Source organism: Anabrus simplex, chromosome 6, assembly GCF_040414725.1.
Source record: "Anabrus simplex isolate iqAnaSimp1 chromosome 6, ASM4041472v1, whole genome shotgun sequence".
Lineage (NCBI taxonomy): Eukaryota > Metazoa > Arthropoda > Insecta > Orthoptera > Tettigoniidae > Anabrus > Anabrus simplex.
This window is the reverse complement of record NC_090270.1, coordinates 217280904-217299928: the sequence shown is the minus strand read 5'-3', so window position 1 is coordinate 217299928 and position 19025 is coordinate 217280904. Positions and strand designations below refer to the sequence as shown.

General features: G+C 38.2%; 1 protein-coding gene across 1 annotated transcript in view; it reads right to left on the bottom strand.

Moving 5' to 3' along the window:
* Hasp (Hig-anchoring scaffold protein) overlaps positions 1 to 19025 on the bottom strand; it is a 1448565-nt gene that overhangs the window by 195124 nt on the left and 1234416 nt on the right. Inside the window, exons 9-10 of the mRNA XM_068228385.1 lie at positions 8474 to 8677; positions 4374 to 4547 (exon numbers count right to left, since the gene is read on the bottom strand). Of these exons, the coding sequence (XP_068084486.1) occupies positions 4374 to 4547; positions 8474 to 8677 (378 nt within the window). The remainder of the gene's footprint in view (positions 1 to 4373; positions 4548 to 8473; positions 8678 to 19025) is intronic.

Genomic DNA, 19025 nt, shown 5'->3' with positions numbered 1-19025 from the left:
TTGGATTTATTTTGAAAGTCCAAAGCAGAGAAAATCGTGGCTGGCAGCTGGCGAAGCCGGTCCTTCAACACCAAGGCCAAATCGCTTCGGCAAGAACACCATGCTTTGTGTCTGATGCGACCAAAGCGGTATTGTATTTTATGAACTCCTGAAGCCCGGCAAAACCCCTTAATGCACAATGCTATCTAAGTCACGCATTGATCGAAAGACGACCGGAATGGGCAAAATGATTTTGTTACACGACAATGCGCCATCCCATACAGCAAAACCAGTGAAAGACACCTTGCAATTCTTTCGCACCCGCCGTCCTTCGCGCCATCTATCACCTCTTCGCATCAATGGAGCACGCGCTCGCTGAGCAGCACTGCAGCAATTTAGAAGAAGTTGGAAAATGGCTCGACGAATGGTTTGCCACGAAAGACAAGCAGTTTTTCTGGCATGCTATTCACAGCTTACCTGGGCGAAGTGGGTAGAAGCCGATGGACAATATTCTGAATAAACAAAAAATGAATTTCCCTTGAAAAATCTGTGTTTACTTTACCATAGAACTGGCAAAAACTTATGCATACATCTGGTAGCTGATGTAGTTACCGTTTCCTTCTCCCATACTCTCTTCATTTTCTCGCTGTGGCTTTTCTTGCGATCTTCTGACCATGTTATGTTGGTGGTAGTGCTTGGATGGTGTGTAAAGCGGTGATTGTTCACTAATTTTCTGAACTTAGATCTGTCTAATACAATACCATCTGTGTCTGTGATGCATATTTCTTGAAGATCTTCTCAAATTTAGAGCAGCCAAAATTTTTAACCCGCGAGTGGTCGCTAGCCGAAATGTAACGTGAGTGGTCGCGCGTGAGATTTTCTCTCACATTAAAATAAACATGACTTAATTCACAGTTTTGTGGGGCGTAAGGCTGAAATTTACAACTGAAATGAAACGCAAGTTCTACCTTATATATTTTAGATAAAAATGAAATGATTAGGTGTGAGATGTGTGTGTGTGTGTGTGAGAGAGAGAGAGAGAGAGAGAGAGAGATATGGCGTATGGCTTTTAGCGCCGGGAGTGTCCGAGGACAAGTTCGACACGCGAGATGCAGGTCTTTTGATTTGACACCCGTAGGCGACCTGCGCGTCATGATGAAGATGAAATGATGATGAAGACGACACATAGACCCAGCCCCTGTGTCAGCGAAATTAACCAATTAAGGTTAAAATTCCCGACCCCGCCGGAATCGAACCCGAGACTTCTGTGACCAAAGGCCAGCACGCTAACCATTTAGCCATGGAGCCGGACATGATTAAACGTTTATTAAAGACACAAATTACTACTTAAAATAACATATTGAATGTACATAAAAATAACTTCCGTCCTGAAGTTGTAAAAAACAAAATTTCACACATGCATATCTAGTAATATTTACGTACAAAGCAAGGTTTATGAACACCATAACATTTTAAGAAACAAGAAGTGCTCATAATACAAATACTAACGCGTACGACAGGAGTAAGTTTCCCGCTCAACTTCAAAATAACACCAACGTCATTAGTCGCGCGATGAGAGAATCTCTCACGCAGCGCGCACGAACACATAGGAACCTTTGTTCTGACTAGGGGAGGGGGTGCTTACCCTTAAAATGTAAAATCGCTCTACTCAAGAAAGTTATAAACTCAGCTAGAAGAGGGAACAGCCACCTGCCTTTCATCACTGTGAAGTAATATCACAATAAAAAATAATGTGAGACAAAATCTCATATAGCGACCACTCGCGGGTTAACATTCCTTATTATTTTTATTATGATTATGATTATTATTAATATTTCAGCGGATATGGACTTTCCACCGCATTGTTTTATTACTTTCACAAGAACTGAGAATGATCGTTCGGCAGTACAGTTTGTTGCTGGTGTGCTTAAATTAATGGGAAGAGCGACTCAGATATTTGGATAAACATCGAAGAGATATTTGTCTCCTAGCATGTTATTTAACAGGAGCAAAGAGGGACAGATTTCACCCCCGGAACTCAAAAGAAGACTTTTGAGGTGGATACATTCTGTTCCAAAAGACTCCTCTAAACCCCCTTAGTGAAGATGCTGGAGCTGCTTTGCAGGGTTGTAGAATTCATCAGAGTCCACTTCTGTCAAACTGGAGCATAATGAGAATCTCTCATAAAACTCCCTGTTAGACACCAAAATACCTCGTACGCTCTGTGGCTAATCAGTCCAGTATAATCAAAAGGTAGTTTTCGATATGTCACCGTCAGATTCAAGAACAACAGTTTAATTTTCTGATTCAGAATCTGAGTCATCGAAAAACTTTCGTTTCTTCACACGTTTTGCTGTAGTTTCATTGACTTGTACAATTTGTTGTGTAATCTCCAGTTGTCTCCCTTGCAACTTCTTTAACACGTGAAGAGACTCTTTCATCTCCTCTAGGAAGGTAGAAAGCTAAGTATAAATACCGCATATGAAATTTTTCTGACTGTAGTGCTGTATTTACTATACTGAACCGTTCCAAAATACTACCTCAGATGTAGCCACGGATGTCATTTCTTGACAGTTAGTAGTATCTCTGTACCTTCTCTTCAAAAACTACATCCCTGTTAGCATTTATACCTTTGATCCCCGCCTCATCTCGAGCTGGCCATCTTTTAATATAGAGAGACTTTAAACTCAATTTTCCTTCTTCGAAGAAAAGACTGCAGAAACTTTCAGCACTCCGTAGATGCCCAAAAATCTGTAAATTGTTTGTAATGGGACAAAACAAGTTATAATCATTTTACAGAATGTGAATGCACTTTATTTTATTACATTCAGGGAATGAGTGGAGCAAGGGGTGATAAATGTCTAGGGATTGAAGGACTTGATTCAGTCTTGTAAGACTGAACAGATTCCTGCCATTTGCAACATTGACATAACTTTGACCGCGGCAATTGTTTATGTCTAATCCATGAAAGTTGAGGAGTCACAATGAATGCTGTCCGAACTTAAATCTATTGTTGAGCAGACTATCGGAAATCCTTGACTACACAACTTCGTTAGCAAAACTAATACCCTCTGGTGAGTGTGTTGGATCACTGACAATCAAGTCTTTACTCATTCCATATCCAATGAATTTTACTTTTGCAGATATTCACGTGGAAGAAGAGGCCGAGGACAAAGTCGAATATCCTGGTTAAAGAACCAGCGTGACTAGTATGCTGATATCAGAGTTGCGAGACATCCAAAATGTTACGGGACAGTGCCGTATTCGCGCTAAATGTCCTGCGTCCCGGACAATTCCTATCCGGGACGGCAATTGTCCCGTATATTGAACCTCAAGTGAAATACGCCAGTGTTTCCACCTCTGATGAGTACCAAGAGGTTCCTTTCTTTCTTTCTTTCTTTCTTTCTTTCTTTCAAAGAGGATATATTTCTTCACTCCTTGATTTCTTTATTAGGTGTGAGTTCGCAGATTTTTAAAATGGTTTTTAATTTAAGTTTGTGCAATTCTCGGGTTGTCCATCCTGGTGAATAAGACGCGTAATAGCGGACAGCTACCTGAGGTAGTCCGAGTCCACCGCATGTTCGTGTGAAATTGTTAGCTGTGAGAAATATTATGTTCTGTTGACTTGATTCGGTCTGAGCTGTTCATTTCTGTAAGTTTTTCTTCAATGTCATGCAGAGATTGTTATGAATTTCGTAATACTGACTAAAAATTGTTAATAATACTTGAAATTGAAAGAATTGGTATGAATAATTAAATAAACTAACTAAATTAAATAAACGTCGCACCGACAGTGGCAGGTCCTGCGGTAACAATGAGATAGAAAAGGGCTAGGACTGGAATCGACCGTGGCCCAAGACAGGCTACAGCCGCAGCATTTGCTTTGTGTAAAACTGGAAACCACGGAAAACCATCTTCAGGGCTGCCGATAGTGGGATTCGAACCCATCGTCTCCCAAATACAAGCTCACAGCTACATGACCCAAACCGCGCGGACAACTTGCTCGATACTGTAAGTTTCAGTCTGAGTATAAATGTTAAGGCATGCATTAATAAATTGCACTATGATGTCAACATAATAATAAGCGTACCATTTTGAAACGAAGTTTATAACATGTAGAATACGAGCCCGTTTATTTCTTCAATCGCACACCCATCCCGTATTTTGATATCATATATCTGGCAACCCCGGCTGATATGCAACCTACGTCTCCACATTCTTCCAAGTTATAAAGAATGAAATCGCCCTGATGGCAGCTGATATCTGATTAGGAATGAGAAGAAGAAGAAACTTATGTCTAAGAAATGGAGGAAATAATATTTAGCTAAAACGTATTGTTTATCTATTGTATATTCTCGTACTTACGTGTATGTTCCTAATGTTCGGAGACTTACCTTCTTGACAGTAGGGCATATCTCCAGTCCAGTTGCCAAAGCGACACTCTGTGGTGTTGCCGCCTCGCAACGTGTAGCCATCCTTGCACTTGAATCGTGCTCTCATACCGTGGTCAGTCTTCGGGGCGATCACCATTCCATTACGTGGAGCTCTCGGCATTCGTTTACACCGTGCTACAATAGAACACACACAACTACGTCATTTACTCTACTGATAAATCCTAACGAATTAGAACACAAATCATTACTAATGAGAATGTGAAAATGGTTTTTAGTAGGTCCATCATAAGTTATAACGCAAAGAAAAGTTGAGACACAAAGGCTGAACACTTTTAAATAGAAGACATGTTTCGATGATGATGATGCTGATGCTTGGTGTTTTAAGGGGCCTAACATGGAAGGTCATCGGCCAAGACATATTTCGTCCACTCAGGGAGACATCTTCTGGCTCACCAGATCACGTCAAATAGAAGTAAAATAATGTTTTATTCAGTCAGGAAGACATATTCCTATTCCTCAAAGTCATATCAAATAAAAAATTAAATCATTCGAGGGTCGAGTCATAAGTCATGCCAACAATTTTTTTTCTCGCGAACAGGAGACAACACGGAAAATCTAAGATAAGCATTTGGAAATATAGGGCATGTACTTATGCATAATACCTGAAGACAAATTCTGACTTCAGGAGATTCTCGTGGGAAAGTGACAGAACACAGGCCATTTGTAAACATTGTTTTATTATGGTATAGACAGCAAATACACAAGACTACGTACAAAGGACAGGTCTCCACTGGTTACAGACCTTCGAAATAATCACCCAAGGTTTCCACCGTGCGTTGCCAGCGGTAGGGCAGGCGCTGAATTCGGCAGTTGATACTCTACCCCGTTTGAACGTCTCCACCCACCTCACCACTGTTCTATAGAGCATGGCACTGGCGTGCATTTCTGCCGTGGAGAGCTGCTATTTTAATATACGATCATTGCTCCTGCTTGTTGACTTCCATTTTGTGACGCTCTCACTCACACCCTGAACGTGGGGGCATGATTAGACCCACACTGTTGTTTACATACATCATCTAGTGGCATCATACGCAAGTACATACCGTACGTTTCCAGATGCATATCTTAGATATTCCGTGTTGTCTCGTGTTCGCGAGAAAAAAAAAATAGTTGCCATGACTTATGACTCGACCTACGTATTTCGATGAGTCAAATGGACATCTTCAGATTACTAAAATCACATCAAATGAAAATAAAATAATGTTTCGTCAAGTCATAAGGATATTTTCAGATTTCTCAGTTTGCATCAAATAACAATAAAATTATATTTCATCTCGTCAATTGGAATCTTCAGATTCGATTCACATCAAATAAGATAAAATTATCGTTGCGCGAGCAATACCGTGTATCTGACAATACTCTTTGAATCCATTATTTTCCTCAAGACAGGTCACGCCTCCCAGTCACATATAGATATGCAGTCGATCAGAACTGTTTTCGTTGTGTTCATTTTCCAATGCTAATGTGTAAAGAAAATACATTATACTGTAGGAGTGCGTAAATACGTCATGCAAATATACATCCCTACAGTGCGGTACCGATATTTTCATTTTCCTTTACACATCAGCATAGGAAAATGAACACAACGAAAACTGTTCTGATGGACTGCATGTCCATATGCGGCCGGGAGGCGTGAACAGTCTTAAGGATAGGAAGAGCATTGTCAGATACGCGGTATTGCTCACGCAGTGACGAAATCACATTGGGAATAATACTACCATAAGGGGATGTGTTCATGAATTCTGAACCTGTCATAGTGCTGGGAAGGAAAAATACAATACAATACAACGGATTTATTTTGGCTGGCAAGATCAAGGCCATTAGGTCCTCTCTTCAATCTACCAGAAAACACAGTATCTACATGTGCAAAATTAAAATACACTTACAATTGGAACATCTTGCAACTATTAAACAATACAATATGATTATAAAAGTAAAAAATAAAAATAAGGAAAAAATAGGAGAATGATGATGATGAAGATTATGATGATGATGATGATGAAGATGATTATTTACACAATTATGACATGATTAGTTAATTTCTATTGACCTTGGTAATAACAGTGAGTGTTTGAGGAAGGCTAAATCTACAATATTTCCATAACATGACTTAGTAGGTAGCGGTTACAAAGTTGCCTAAAACTAGCAGGTGAGGCTCCTCTGACAGAGATGGGTAGTATATTCCATTGTCGTGCCGAAGGAAACAAATGAGTTTGTGTATCGTGTGGTGCGGTGAGGTGGAATAGATAAGAGTGTATCAGATTTTGACCGTGTTCCGAAACTGTGATTGGATGAGAGGTGGTGAAATTGACTGTACAAGTAAGGAGGTGAGCATGAGGAGAGTAGTCGATAAAGAAGACATAAAGCATGAAGATTACGGCGCTGTTTGAGTTTTAGCCAACCGAGTTCATCGTAGGGAGGTGTAACATAGTCAAAGTAACGTAGGTCACATATATAGCGAACACAGGCTTTTTGCGCGCGTTGTAGTTTGTCGTTAAGAGTAGCAGTCAGGTCGTTGTACACGGCGTCACAGTAGTCGAAATGAGGTAATACCAGAGTGCACATGAGGTGTTCTAGTTACTAGTTAAATGTTTAAATGTTGTTGCATGGTCCATATACTGTAAAAAAGGAAATAAGATAATTAATAACAATAATGTTATTGGTTTTACTTCCAACTACCTTTTTACGGTTTTCGGAGACGCCGAGGTGCCGGAATTTAGTCCCGCAGGAGTTCTTTTACGTAGGCACCAGTAAATCTACCGACATGAGGATGATGCATTAGAGCACCTTCAAATACCACCGGACTGAGCCAGGATCAAACCTGACAAGTTGGGGTCAGAAGGCCAGCGCCTCAACCGTCTGAGCCACTCAGCCCGAAACAAAATAATTAAGAAAGGATCTTTACGTGAAGAACTATTTCACTGACCCACAAGAAATGGCCCTCAGAATACAAAGCAAAGCAATCTCCGAGAAGATCATCGAGGTCTGTGGACGAACGTAATGTATATGTTAAGTCTATGCGTGGCCATCTATGCCCTCAGTCTGAGTAAACATGAGGATCATGTGTCTCATTAGAAGTGGAAATCTCATATCTAAAGCTTTTGGCTTTCTGACGAGGAATCCGAACAACGTCCTTCTAAGTAAACCGAGCACACTTTTACTGCCTCGGCTAGGCAGATTTTAGACCTCAGACTGACGAAGATGAAATGACAAACTCGTAAAACAAGGTGTTTTTGTTATTTAGGAAGGAATTATTTTAGATCTCTTGTTAACAAGTAATGTTACTCCAGATAATTCTTTCCTGAGCATTTCCACATAGCACTGGAAAGAAGTAATTAAACGACGTTTTTTTGTACTTGGAGCACTTCGTTAGTTCATTTAAATAATAACCGATCCATAAATCAAATCAAATTTTAAAAATGTAATCAAAACACGTTTTGTGTACTTGTTGCACTTTGTTAGTTCATTTCAGTAATAACCTGTAGTGGTAGACGCTGACGATATGGACGCGCTTGATTTGCTCTAATAGCTCACCCGCCTAGGCTACCTTCTAGTCTATAGTTCTTGCAATTTCCTCGTAAACGACTGGCACGCTTTTGAAGCCTAGCTGGCCGTCTGTGTTAACATTCATTGTCCGCAAGGTACCACAAGTTCCTCAACTCGAGATACAGCGTTGTCAACTCTCCGTTTTAACTATTTAGCCTCTGAGAGCTAGCAGCGAGAGTGGACAGAACTGCGTGCCGCTGTGCAACACTGGAGACTTGACAAGCGAGCCGGCTTCAGGACCGGCACGCTTTTGAAGTACTTCTCATGGACTGTTACTGACAAAGCAAGCATGCTATTGGTCACAACTGAGGCGATTGTAGACAATCATAAATCTGTTTACTGTCGGGTGTGGTACTGTTTAACGTTTGGGTCAAAGGTCGTTAACGAGGAGATTAAGAGGACTATACCAGCGTCACTGTGTTCTTAACTTAGGTGAGATGGCTTGAGAAGGAAGTGCATATCACTATTTTAAGGGAGAGTTGACAGGTACTCACCTGGTTCACAACGTGGGATGTGAGTCCACGTGCCGTTGTTGCAGGCCACTGGTGTGCTGTTGGCTAGGAACTCGTAGCGTGGTTCACAGAGTACTCGAAGCTTCTCGCCGTGAGGGACCACCAGGGGGAAGTCGCTGACCGTCTCGTTGTCGCTGGACACCAGGACCACTCGGCCCTGCTTCACCGCGGGGACCACACAAGGCGCTGCGCAACACCGCACACCTCACCATGCGGACAAACGAAACACTGCACGCGACCCGAGCCCGCCGAAAGAATACGAAATGAGCATTCACACGGGGAAGTACCGAACACTACGGTGGGGAAAGCACGAGGAGAAACGCAAACAGACGAAATGTGTCAAGAGGGGAGTGCGGCGGTATCCGAACACAACATGCAAGATGAAAGAGAATATGAGCGATTCTGCACTAATACAAATTTTCAGTCGACGCGATAAAAGTAACCTTGCAATTTACCTGCTTTATGTAATACCGTACGATTTTGATAGAAAAAGTTCTCAGGTTACGTGCTAAATCATGAATATGAAAAGCGAAGAGAAAACGTTCAGATTTAAAATATTTATTTCTTTTTAGACGGCAGACTGAGTTGAAAATAAATTACAGTTTTGGCTAATTTTACCCCAAAACGAGAAATGTTTATTTTCAAAAGCATTTATCATTCTCTATCCTTATAAGACAATTTATTTAATAATGGACTTTACATATGAATTTTTCAGTAATTTAGCGTTTTCAATTGGCAATCAAGGACTCGTAAAATTTCGATTCATCGCTTACATGGTAATGACAAATTTATAAAACGTTTCTAAAAATCGTAAATCACTATTTTTCAACGAATCTTTAAGTTTAAAAGTATTTTAATGACACACCTTGAGATTTGTAACAAACTATTGAAATATTTATGTTTATAGAAATTGTGGATGCCTCTCTGACATATTTCTTTTCTCTTTTAATCCACTCATAAGGCGATATTTGAACAAATAGTGGAAACGACGAGAATTCTATTTTCTGAATCCAAAGCTGGCAGATGATTATGGCAAATCACATCTCATTGAACGGAATTATGTTGGAAATGGTTTCAGATTACCGGAACAGCATTTTGATTGACGTCATGCGCGAAAAAGAAAAATATGATTTACTATAAATTCAAAAATTTAATGTATTGACGCATATATAGGATCCTGATGCTAAATATCGAAGACAAAGCTCATAGTCTCCTCGTGGTTTGAGCGAAGATTTTAATTTTTAGCTAATTAAGGGGGGAGATAACATTCTCGGTGGCTCTTTTCAGTAGCGTGCAGTGCATGCATTCAGCCGCATCTCATTAGCATACAAGTCTAAGATCTCAGACATAGCTGGTATGGCACGTGATAAACAAATTTTTAGCATAACAGCACCTTTTTTGACAATGCAGAAGAGTGAAATATTTAGGAGCTTATCTTTTTATACTCTGCTTATCCCCTTGTACTTCGAAGACTCCTATCATGGTCAGTGACGAGGTGAGGACTATTTGTTAAACCTTTATAATAAAATTAAGAATATCAACTTAACGTAGATGCTGAAAATGTTCACCTATTCACTCCCAAAAAATATTGTCAATGTTCTTCTTTAAATACCTTGCTCGAATTTGTCTAGTAGCTATTGTAGTATTTAATCATTAGATCCGTACACTTTGTCGTTCAAAGGATTTCATAAGTATTAGGGGACAATAGGCCTGAGATTAGGCAGAAATCGGTGCGGCCTCGAAATCTGCTTTTTGACAGGGGACCATGTGAACAAATATTAAAGAAACTAAAGCTGCTAAGAAAAAGTACTAAGTTAAGACTTACAAATGAGGAATATTTCCGTTAGTGCAACATGTCAATAGATAAAAGTATAGTTTTCTAAACAAAGTGCATTTTATATGTGCTAAATATTCCACATGCACCATTTTTCTAAATTCAATATCATTCTCCATGAATGTCCTAATTTAGGCCAAAAATAAAATTCTAGAGAAAAATTTCAGGTATCATTGTACTAACGCAAAAATGTCCTAAAAATGTTACTGCCGAACTTCTGAAGTTACTTTAAACATCTCTCAGTAAAGGGTACGTGGTATAATATCTAAGTGTTCAAATTAAAATTCTAATGCATGTGAGAGGTTAGCATTTTGTTAGCAATACAATAATTTATGAATATCTGTTTGGGAATATGGAAGATCATACATTTAGTTCCAATATCTCTTTGACCCAAAGCGTATTTTACAAAATGTTATATCATCAGTTGGTTGATATGATTATAATTAAGTGATAGTGGCATCAGTATACAGAATGTCTGATGAAATTTCACTAGCACAGCGAGGCAACACGCTCTTGTGGACGATATCGGGTTACTTCTCATCTTTAGCTAAACGTCCAACAACCGACCATAAACTCAAAGTGGAACCAATGTTTATCAATCTATCATCGAACATATCATGGGATATATTTCCTTTAATGATGTAGCAGCAGTTTGTTACAACGCCTAGCATAATACTGTTGGGACCAATCATACGTGACCTAAAGACTTATCGTAAAAGTTGAAAGAGCAGAGATAGAAAATAGGTCATAAGAGAAAGCTCTTCAAATTTATTTCCTTTAGAGCAGGGCCTCTCAGGGTGCATGCGCGTGGTGCATGCACTGTGCACGGTGCAAAAGACGACATGGCTTGGTTGACCAGAGTGCAGACCCCCCACTCCTCGATTTGGAGCAATAGCGCTAACTCTCTTTTTCCTTACGCCTCTCTCGCTCGCTCCGCCTGTCTCCCTCTCCCCCACTTGCGCCGTAGCGCTCCATATCCGGGCTGAGTTGAGCCGAGTATAGCCGAGTGGAGCCGAGCATAGCCGAATAGCCCAGAGACGAAGCGTTGATCCGAGCCATACCGAGCGGTACCGAGCGGCACCGATGCACAGTGCACGGACCTCTTGCGCCTCGCTCTGCACGCGTGAGATTTTGGGCGTTTGAGAGGCCCTGCTTTAGAGGCTCACACTGGTAAGTTTAACACCGCGAACACGGGACGCCAGGTAAGTCTGGCATTACTTTCACTTAATTGTGCCAGGCTCTCCTTTTCATCTTTCTTGGTAAAATCTTGTCCTCTTCCTTACGCGGCGGTACTATGTTTACAAGGTTCGCCTTTGATGGCCCATCGCTTTACTTATATCTCTTCGATGGACTGAATGTCTTTCCTATTCTCCTAAAACTCTTGTTGATTGAAATTGATTGACCGGGCGAGTTGGCCGTGCGCGTAGAGGTGCGCGGCTGTGAGCTTGCATCCGGGAGATAGTAGGTTCGAATCCCACTATCGGCAGCCCTGAAGATGGTTTTCCGTGGTTTCCCATTTTCACACCAGGCAAATGCTGGGGCTGTACCTTAATTGAGGCCACGGCCGCTTCCTTCCAACTCCTAGGCCTTTCTTATCCCATCGTCGCCATAAGACCTATCTGTGTCGGTGCGACGTAAAGCCCCTAGCAAAAAAAAAAAAAAAAAAAAGAAAAATTGATAATACTATCGTTTTCCTTTTTTAAATGTCACCGCTATATTTTACATATTATTAATGTTGTGAGGGACTAATAATCGCGATATTTCGCCAGTTTAAAATGGCCACCAGCACTATCCATTATAAAAATATCAATCAAGAAAAGGCTCACGACGAAACTTTATAATATAACACATTAGAAGTCGAATTGTTCACGTAGAAGACGTGGCACTCATATGGGCAGAACTGTTGGCAGCACGATGCCAGTAATTCCACATTCTGTGCTACTAAAATATTGCTAACTATTTTATTGAAACATTTTCGTCTTTAATTTTGCCCAGGATTCAGTAGTCTACTGGAATGTTTGGACTCTTAATACACATTTTAACACGAAAAGGAAGTAATGACGAAGATAAGCATGTAAAGGACAACACAAAATCAGAAAAAAGTCCTCATTAGCTGGGCATTTTCATCAGTTTTCAATTTTCAAATAAAATGGTGGCTAAAATGGAGAACATAGATTTTTAAAAATAATTACATGGTGTTGTCCTTGCGATACTTTGTTAAAGAGAGTTAATGAGGAATTATCCACCGAGCGAGTTGGCCGTGCGGTTAGGGTCGCGCAGCCGTGAGCTTGCATTCGGGAGATAGTGGATTCGAACCCCACTGTCGACAGTCCCGAAGATGGGTTTCTGCGGTTCCCCATTTTCGCACCTTAATTGAGGCCTCGACCGCTTCCTTCCCACTCTTAGCCCTTTCCTGTCCCATCGTCGCCATAAGACATATCTGTGTCAGTGCGACGTAAAGTAAATTAAAAAAGTAAAAAACATAAAATATGTAGCAAATCGAACTACATGGCATTGAATTATTAAGAAATCACGTCGGATTCCACGTAAAAATGGAGTCTCTGCGATTATGATTACGATATCAACAGTCATGTAAAACTATAATCTTGCTTTGATTTCATATTTCAAATAATTTTAGCAAATTGTTAAGATAAAGATCACTTAGACAGTCATTAAGAGCTACAATAACGATTTGGTCTCATTTACAATTTCGTATTGAACTCAGTGAATTTTATGTAGTGTGAAGAGGTGAATTATAACGCAAAAGTGTGAAAATAAATAAGTAACACATAAATTTTGTCTTCATGAATTGAATTGACTTGAATTGAATTGAATTGAATTGAATTGAATTGAATTGAATTGAATTGAACAGATTAGATACAAACATATTATTAATTTTTTTTCAGAAATGTTTCCGTTGGACACTAAGAGTATATTGTAGGTTAAGGGAATTTGTGAAATGAAGTGTCTATTCGGAAAATTAGAATAAATATTTCATTTTTTTTCAGTTTAACCAATGGTTATAGAAATAAATGATGATGTATACCAGCTATGTCTGAGAACACAATTTAAAAATATTCATATCATAGTGATAAAGAGGGTGGTAGTGCAGCTTACCAGGCACTTATGCAAAAGAGAGAATTTGATGGATTATAGGAAGAGAAGAAAGAAATTACCAAGACTAGTTGTTGTGTTGTTTTCACGTTGAGTTTGCAGTTCACATCACACCTCGTTTCTCTGTGCACACAATTAGAATGACATTAAGGTGTTCAGTGTTTTATGAGCAAATGTCTTAATAGAACCAAGTTAACTCCCAATATATACATTTCAGAATGTTCTTCATCCTATTTAAGAATAATGTATACGAAGAGTCTTACTTTAGCTTAGTGGCTGAAGAACGTATTCTAGGTGAAAAGATTAAAACAATAATTACCTAATTAATGGCCATCCAACAGATCTGTTTAAGGTGAAATCATTCCTTTGAATACGAAAGCTGCAAATCTAAACTTTATGGGTCCCAAAGCAGAGAAACCGAGCAGTTCTGAAGGTCGAGAAATAAGAAACTGAACCCTGAATTTTTTCGTTTTATATTTTAAACGTTGATTATTATACAAGATGATGTTATAAATTTCCTAAACTATCATAACTAATTTTTGAGCAGAAATTTTGTTGTACAGTACAGGTCAAAAGTTTAGGACCTCATAAAGAAATATGGAAATATAATCTAGAAACTAACATTTTGCTACTAGACCTCTGTAATTTTCTTTCTAAGTTCTTATATCTAACAGGATATATGTCGCCTGATTTCACTGAGTTAGGTCAAGTACTGTACACGTTATACATTTTTAGCTGTTGGAAAGTCACATCAAAAACTCAACATTTTTGGAAATATAATAACTGTATACCGTGGTTGATTGCAAGTATTACCACCAAGATTATTTAGTAGACTTAGCAGTAGGTAGGGATCATTTTCGTATAAATATAAAATTCTGAAAAAATGCGACGCCGTTTTTTGTGTGTTTATTGTTTTCAAACCAGCGCCAAGATAGTCGATTTTTCCTTGTTCTTGTCATAGGTCTTAGGTCAAGCTATCAGCGTCAGAAAGATGTTTTTGGATGCCATATGTAGAGTGCAAGTGAAACTGTAAGGGAGGATAAGTATAACGACGATAGCTTACCCTGAGACCTATGAAAAGAACAAGGAAAAATCGACCATCTTGGCGCTGCTTTGAAAAAAAAACGCAAAAAAGAAAGAAAAACGGTGCCACATATTTTCGGATTTTTTAATATTTATATAAAAATGGCCCCCACCTATTGATAAGTCTAGGAAAGGATCTTGGTGGTATTAATTTCAACCAACTAGAGTACATAGTACATTATATAACCAATATTTTTTTAAAATTTTTTGGTGCGACCTTCCAACAACTAATAACTTCTACAATACTTGGCCTAACTCAAGGAAATCAGGCGACGTATATTGTATTAGATGTAACAGTTCAGAAAGAAAATTATAGAGGTTTTAATGGCACAATTTTAGGTTCTAGACGACATTTCCTGACTTCTTTATGTGATTCTAAACTTTTGACTGGTACTGTATACATATCGATGAATTCTTTCAATTATTTGAAACTGCAGTAGAGAAAATGTGATGAAATGCTTGGTTATTTCCTTAAAAACGTTATCATTATTCAGAAACGTTCTTCTTCCACTAAACTAAGCATACAGTATTATGAAGTTATACTTTTCTTGGAGGTAAAAGTCCTGTTATCAAGAGAAATATCCCAATTTCCTTAGTTATAGAATTGCTTTGGCCAGTGATGAACTGCAGAAACAATATAATGGTACTATTAAATGTACACTGTATACCTTACTCTGCTAAATTAAAAACTTCTAAAATGTTACAAGGAGATCGAACTTATTTCAGATGTGAAGCAAGATAACAGTTACTTAATGTAGTATTTTATGGTTATTTTAGTATTATCCCGGAGTACATTAAGGATTAAAAACCCGTCATTTAGCCAATTTTTACATATATTCTTACTATAAATGTACTTTTAGTACTCATTCGGAAGGACATTTGTGATCGATGTAATAAAACGACGGCGTTCAAAAGCTATTCAAGGATGAAGATTCGCAGAACCGTGGTAAAATGGACATCGATCTTAAAAATGCCCTTCACAATGGATGGAATCTTATATAGCCGAAGCCGAATATAATATTACTTGAAAAATATGATTTGAGGATATCGCTAGCTTTACACACAGGTGTGGCAGTGATTTATGGCATAACGAGGTGAATAACGTTGTTATACTGGGTCTTAAACTGTGAGAAATAGTCAATCTCTAACAGGGATGAATAGAAATGAAATAACTTCTAAATAACAATAAATTCTTAGGAATAATTTCTCATTAACAGTAAATATATTTTTCATAGTCAAGATGGACATAAATAAAGGGGCACATGGTTCTGGATCATACCATCGGAATATATTCCCTGCCGTGGAAAATTATTTTATTTCCTTGACTGAAGCATTCTATCGGATAAATGCACACACAATGAGATCGTGAAATAAAGTGAAATATACAGAAGTGAACAAATCTCGTGTAAATACTTTCTTGACAGTACATTAGTATTGGCAATATTACAATTTCAGTTCACATTTTCACAATTTCATGGTCCTCCTACGAATATCTATTAAAGATTCATTGCAAATGAACCATGTTGCCCACGTTTGATTTTGCTAATCAACTTTCTTCATGCAAGTATGCAAGTAATAACATACCCAACTGAAGTGATTTTTTCTACAGTATACCATAGCGTAAGCGTCTAATAGCAATTAGTGAAACGTTAAGTGAAAAGTCTTCACACTTATAAACTCATTCAGATATCAAATAATTACTCATTTCTCGATCAATATTGACTGACACTGGCATAAATATTTGTGAACATCTTTGAAATGTGAAGAGAAAGTAACAACGTACTTGAAGTCTCCTTAGTATTTTTAATAACAGAAATATAATAATTAATACTGTTTTTAAACCTATGTTAAGTAAATTTTATTACAAGATGCATATCTATGTGCGTCCAGTTGGGAGATGGGGACAGTTTTAGAAATACAGAAAGCGGGGGAAGACGGGACGTATTTTGAAATATATCTGGAAATACTCTAAATGCAACGCCGAGCCTACGATATTATAAGCAGAGCTTATCAATGACTACCTTGTTACCACTTACATGAAATAAGAACGAAGGAAATCTCATTTTTCTCTCCGATATGTCCATTTTAAACCAATGATGTACTTAAACAATAATATTAAAAGGGCAATACAGAGAATTTTGATTATAAAACATCAGATCTATTAACTAACAACATAAGAAATTATAATTGAACTATTAATTAGGATGACGTTTGATGGAAAATCACGAAGTAAGTTTTTATCCCAAATAGAGTTCGTGACACGTCTACTCCAATAAATGAAAAATATGACTTACAAGTGGAACTTCCAATGAATGGACTGAATATTCAATTTAATCGTCTCAAACGTTTCCACAATTACAAACGGATAGAAGTCGTGGGTTTGGAATAATTCTTTAATAGTTTGCCCTTTATTTATTGTTTTATGAATCTAAGAAGTGATAGAAACGGAGAATATCTGAACAGTACTGTATACTTCAAGCATGAACAAACTCTTCTACGCCATTTCCTCGAGGTTTCAGACCAGGCAATTTTACAAAGGACTAGTTTTATTTATTTACTAAAGCTGGACGTTGTATACGTTGCTGTCAGCTGGCCTTAGTGAGATGGGGATAATTGGTGTCAATGATTTCTTCGGCTGTATACAGCTTTAGATCTCAAAACTATTAGTGTCAATAGATTTCTGATGGGAAGAATGTCCTACTTTAGTCTCGATAAATAATTCTTGCTAGTACAATCATTCAAGCCAAAACCGTAAATACTGTTCTGCCAAATAACAACTTAAAAATTTAAAAACTGAATCGGGAAATCTTCATCAAAACATACATCACGCGTTACAGCAGAAAAATGTAATGATTATTTTAGTACAATTCCGGAAAGTATAGAATGGAGTCCTAACAGTGATCTTCTTAATAACTGCGAACTCCCTGTTAATACTTCACGAGACACATTTCACTGGATAGTGATTAATGTGGATGTTGTTGAAATGTAGTAAAAATCTTACCTCATCCAATATTGAAGACATAGACCTAGGAGATGGTAATTATTGTTTCAAGAGGAAGTACAAGTGGAAAACCATCCTATACGGTCTGCAATATTATTAAGAACGTATGTGATACAATACTAGCTTCTTTTATGCAATTAATTAATTAATTAAATTCTGAAACAAGGGGCATTTCCCACTTGTTTATAAGAGTGGAGATAAAAAGTGTCCATTAAAAAATAGTCCATTGTACACATTATAGAGAAAACAAGCCCGCCTCTTGGTCATGATCATTAAGGCGTGAAGTATGTATGGTGTGACACCGTGGTTAGCCGGTTCGAGTCATGTTGGTCGGAAAAAAGTAAATCACCATCAGAAAGTTAGCCGGCAGGGTAGGAGAGGTAGCGGTATACAATTTCTGATCACTAGATTGCGTGCCAAAGGCCTGGATTAAATTCCATACCTCTCCGCAGTGCTCATATGGAGTGAGGGCATATTACGCTGTTGATGGTGATTCGTCAATCGGATGGCGACGTAAAGTTTTGAACAGATCACTTGGTGTTATTCGGCAGGAGGAGGCTACGTGCCGACACCGGGTTTCGCCTTCTCCCTACATCATTAACATCTCACATCTAGACGCGCCGGTCGCCCGTGGGCATCAAATAGAAAGACCTGCACCAGGCGAGCCGAACATGTCCTCGGACACTCCCGGCACTAAACACCACACGGTAAAAATAATAGGTAAAACAATTGCAAATTGTTTAATGTTCCAGTTGTATGAACATTTTGTGTATATAATTTCATATACATAAGGGACAGTTTGGGTTTAGGGAAGGCTATTCAACAATAATGGAATTGAATCAATACTCAACACTATCTTGGAAGGCTTTGAAAACCGAAGCACTACTGGTACTACTCTGAAAGATCTCTCAAAAGCCTTTTATTGCATATCCCATGATATTCTATGCACAAAGCTATATATTATCAAATTGATGGCAAGGAATTAAATATAATTAGATAATACCTATCTAGGAGAAAATAAACGGTATTGGTAAATAATGATTTTCAGAACTGAAAGCTGATGTGTCACAGAATTTCTTGCTGGAGTAACATTGGTATTTGTAAATGATCTTTACTTTAACATCCCGGTAGAGCTGACACGACATTCACAGAGATCCTTTGATGGTTAAAATAAAAATGAACGATATGATGGAAAATGCAAAGTCTTGTTTCATACTTAGTAATCTTAAAATAAATGAACTAAAGACTGATGAAATTCAGTAAAATTATTGGGTGTTCACTTGGAAACTAAATTGACAGGGGGGCTTTCATGTCCAAAATATTTGTAAGAAATTACAAATAACCATTCATTTGTTAACAAAAATTTGAATCTAGCGAATAAGTCAGCTAATTTTAAGATGATGACAAGCATAATTGACAGTTATACAAATTATAACGAAAAATGGAAGGATATATATAGGTGCTTTAACGCAGAACCAAGTTCCAAAAAGGACATTCCAGGA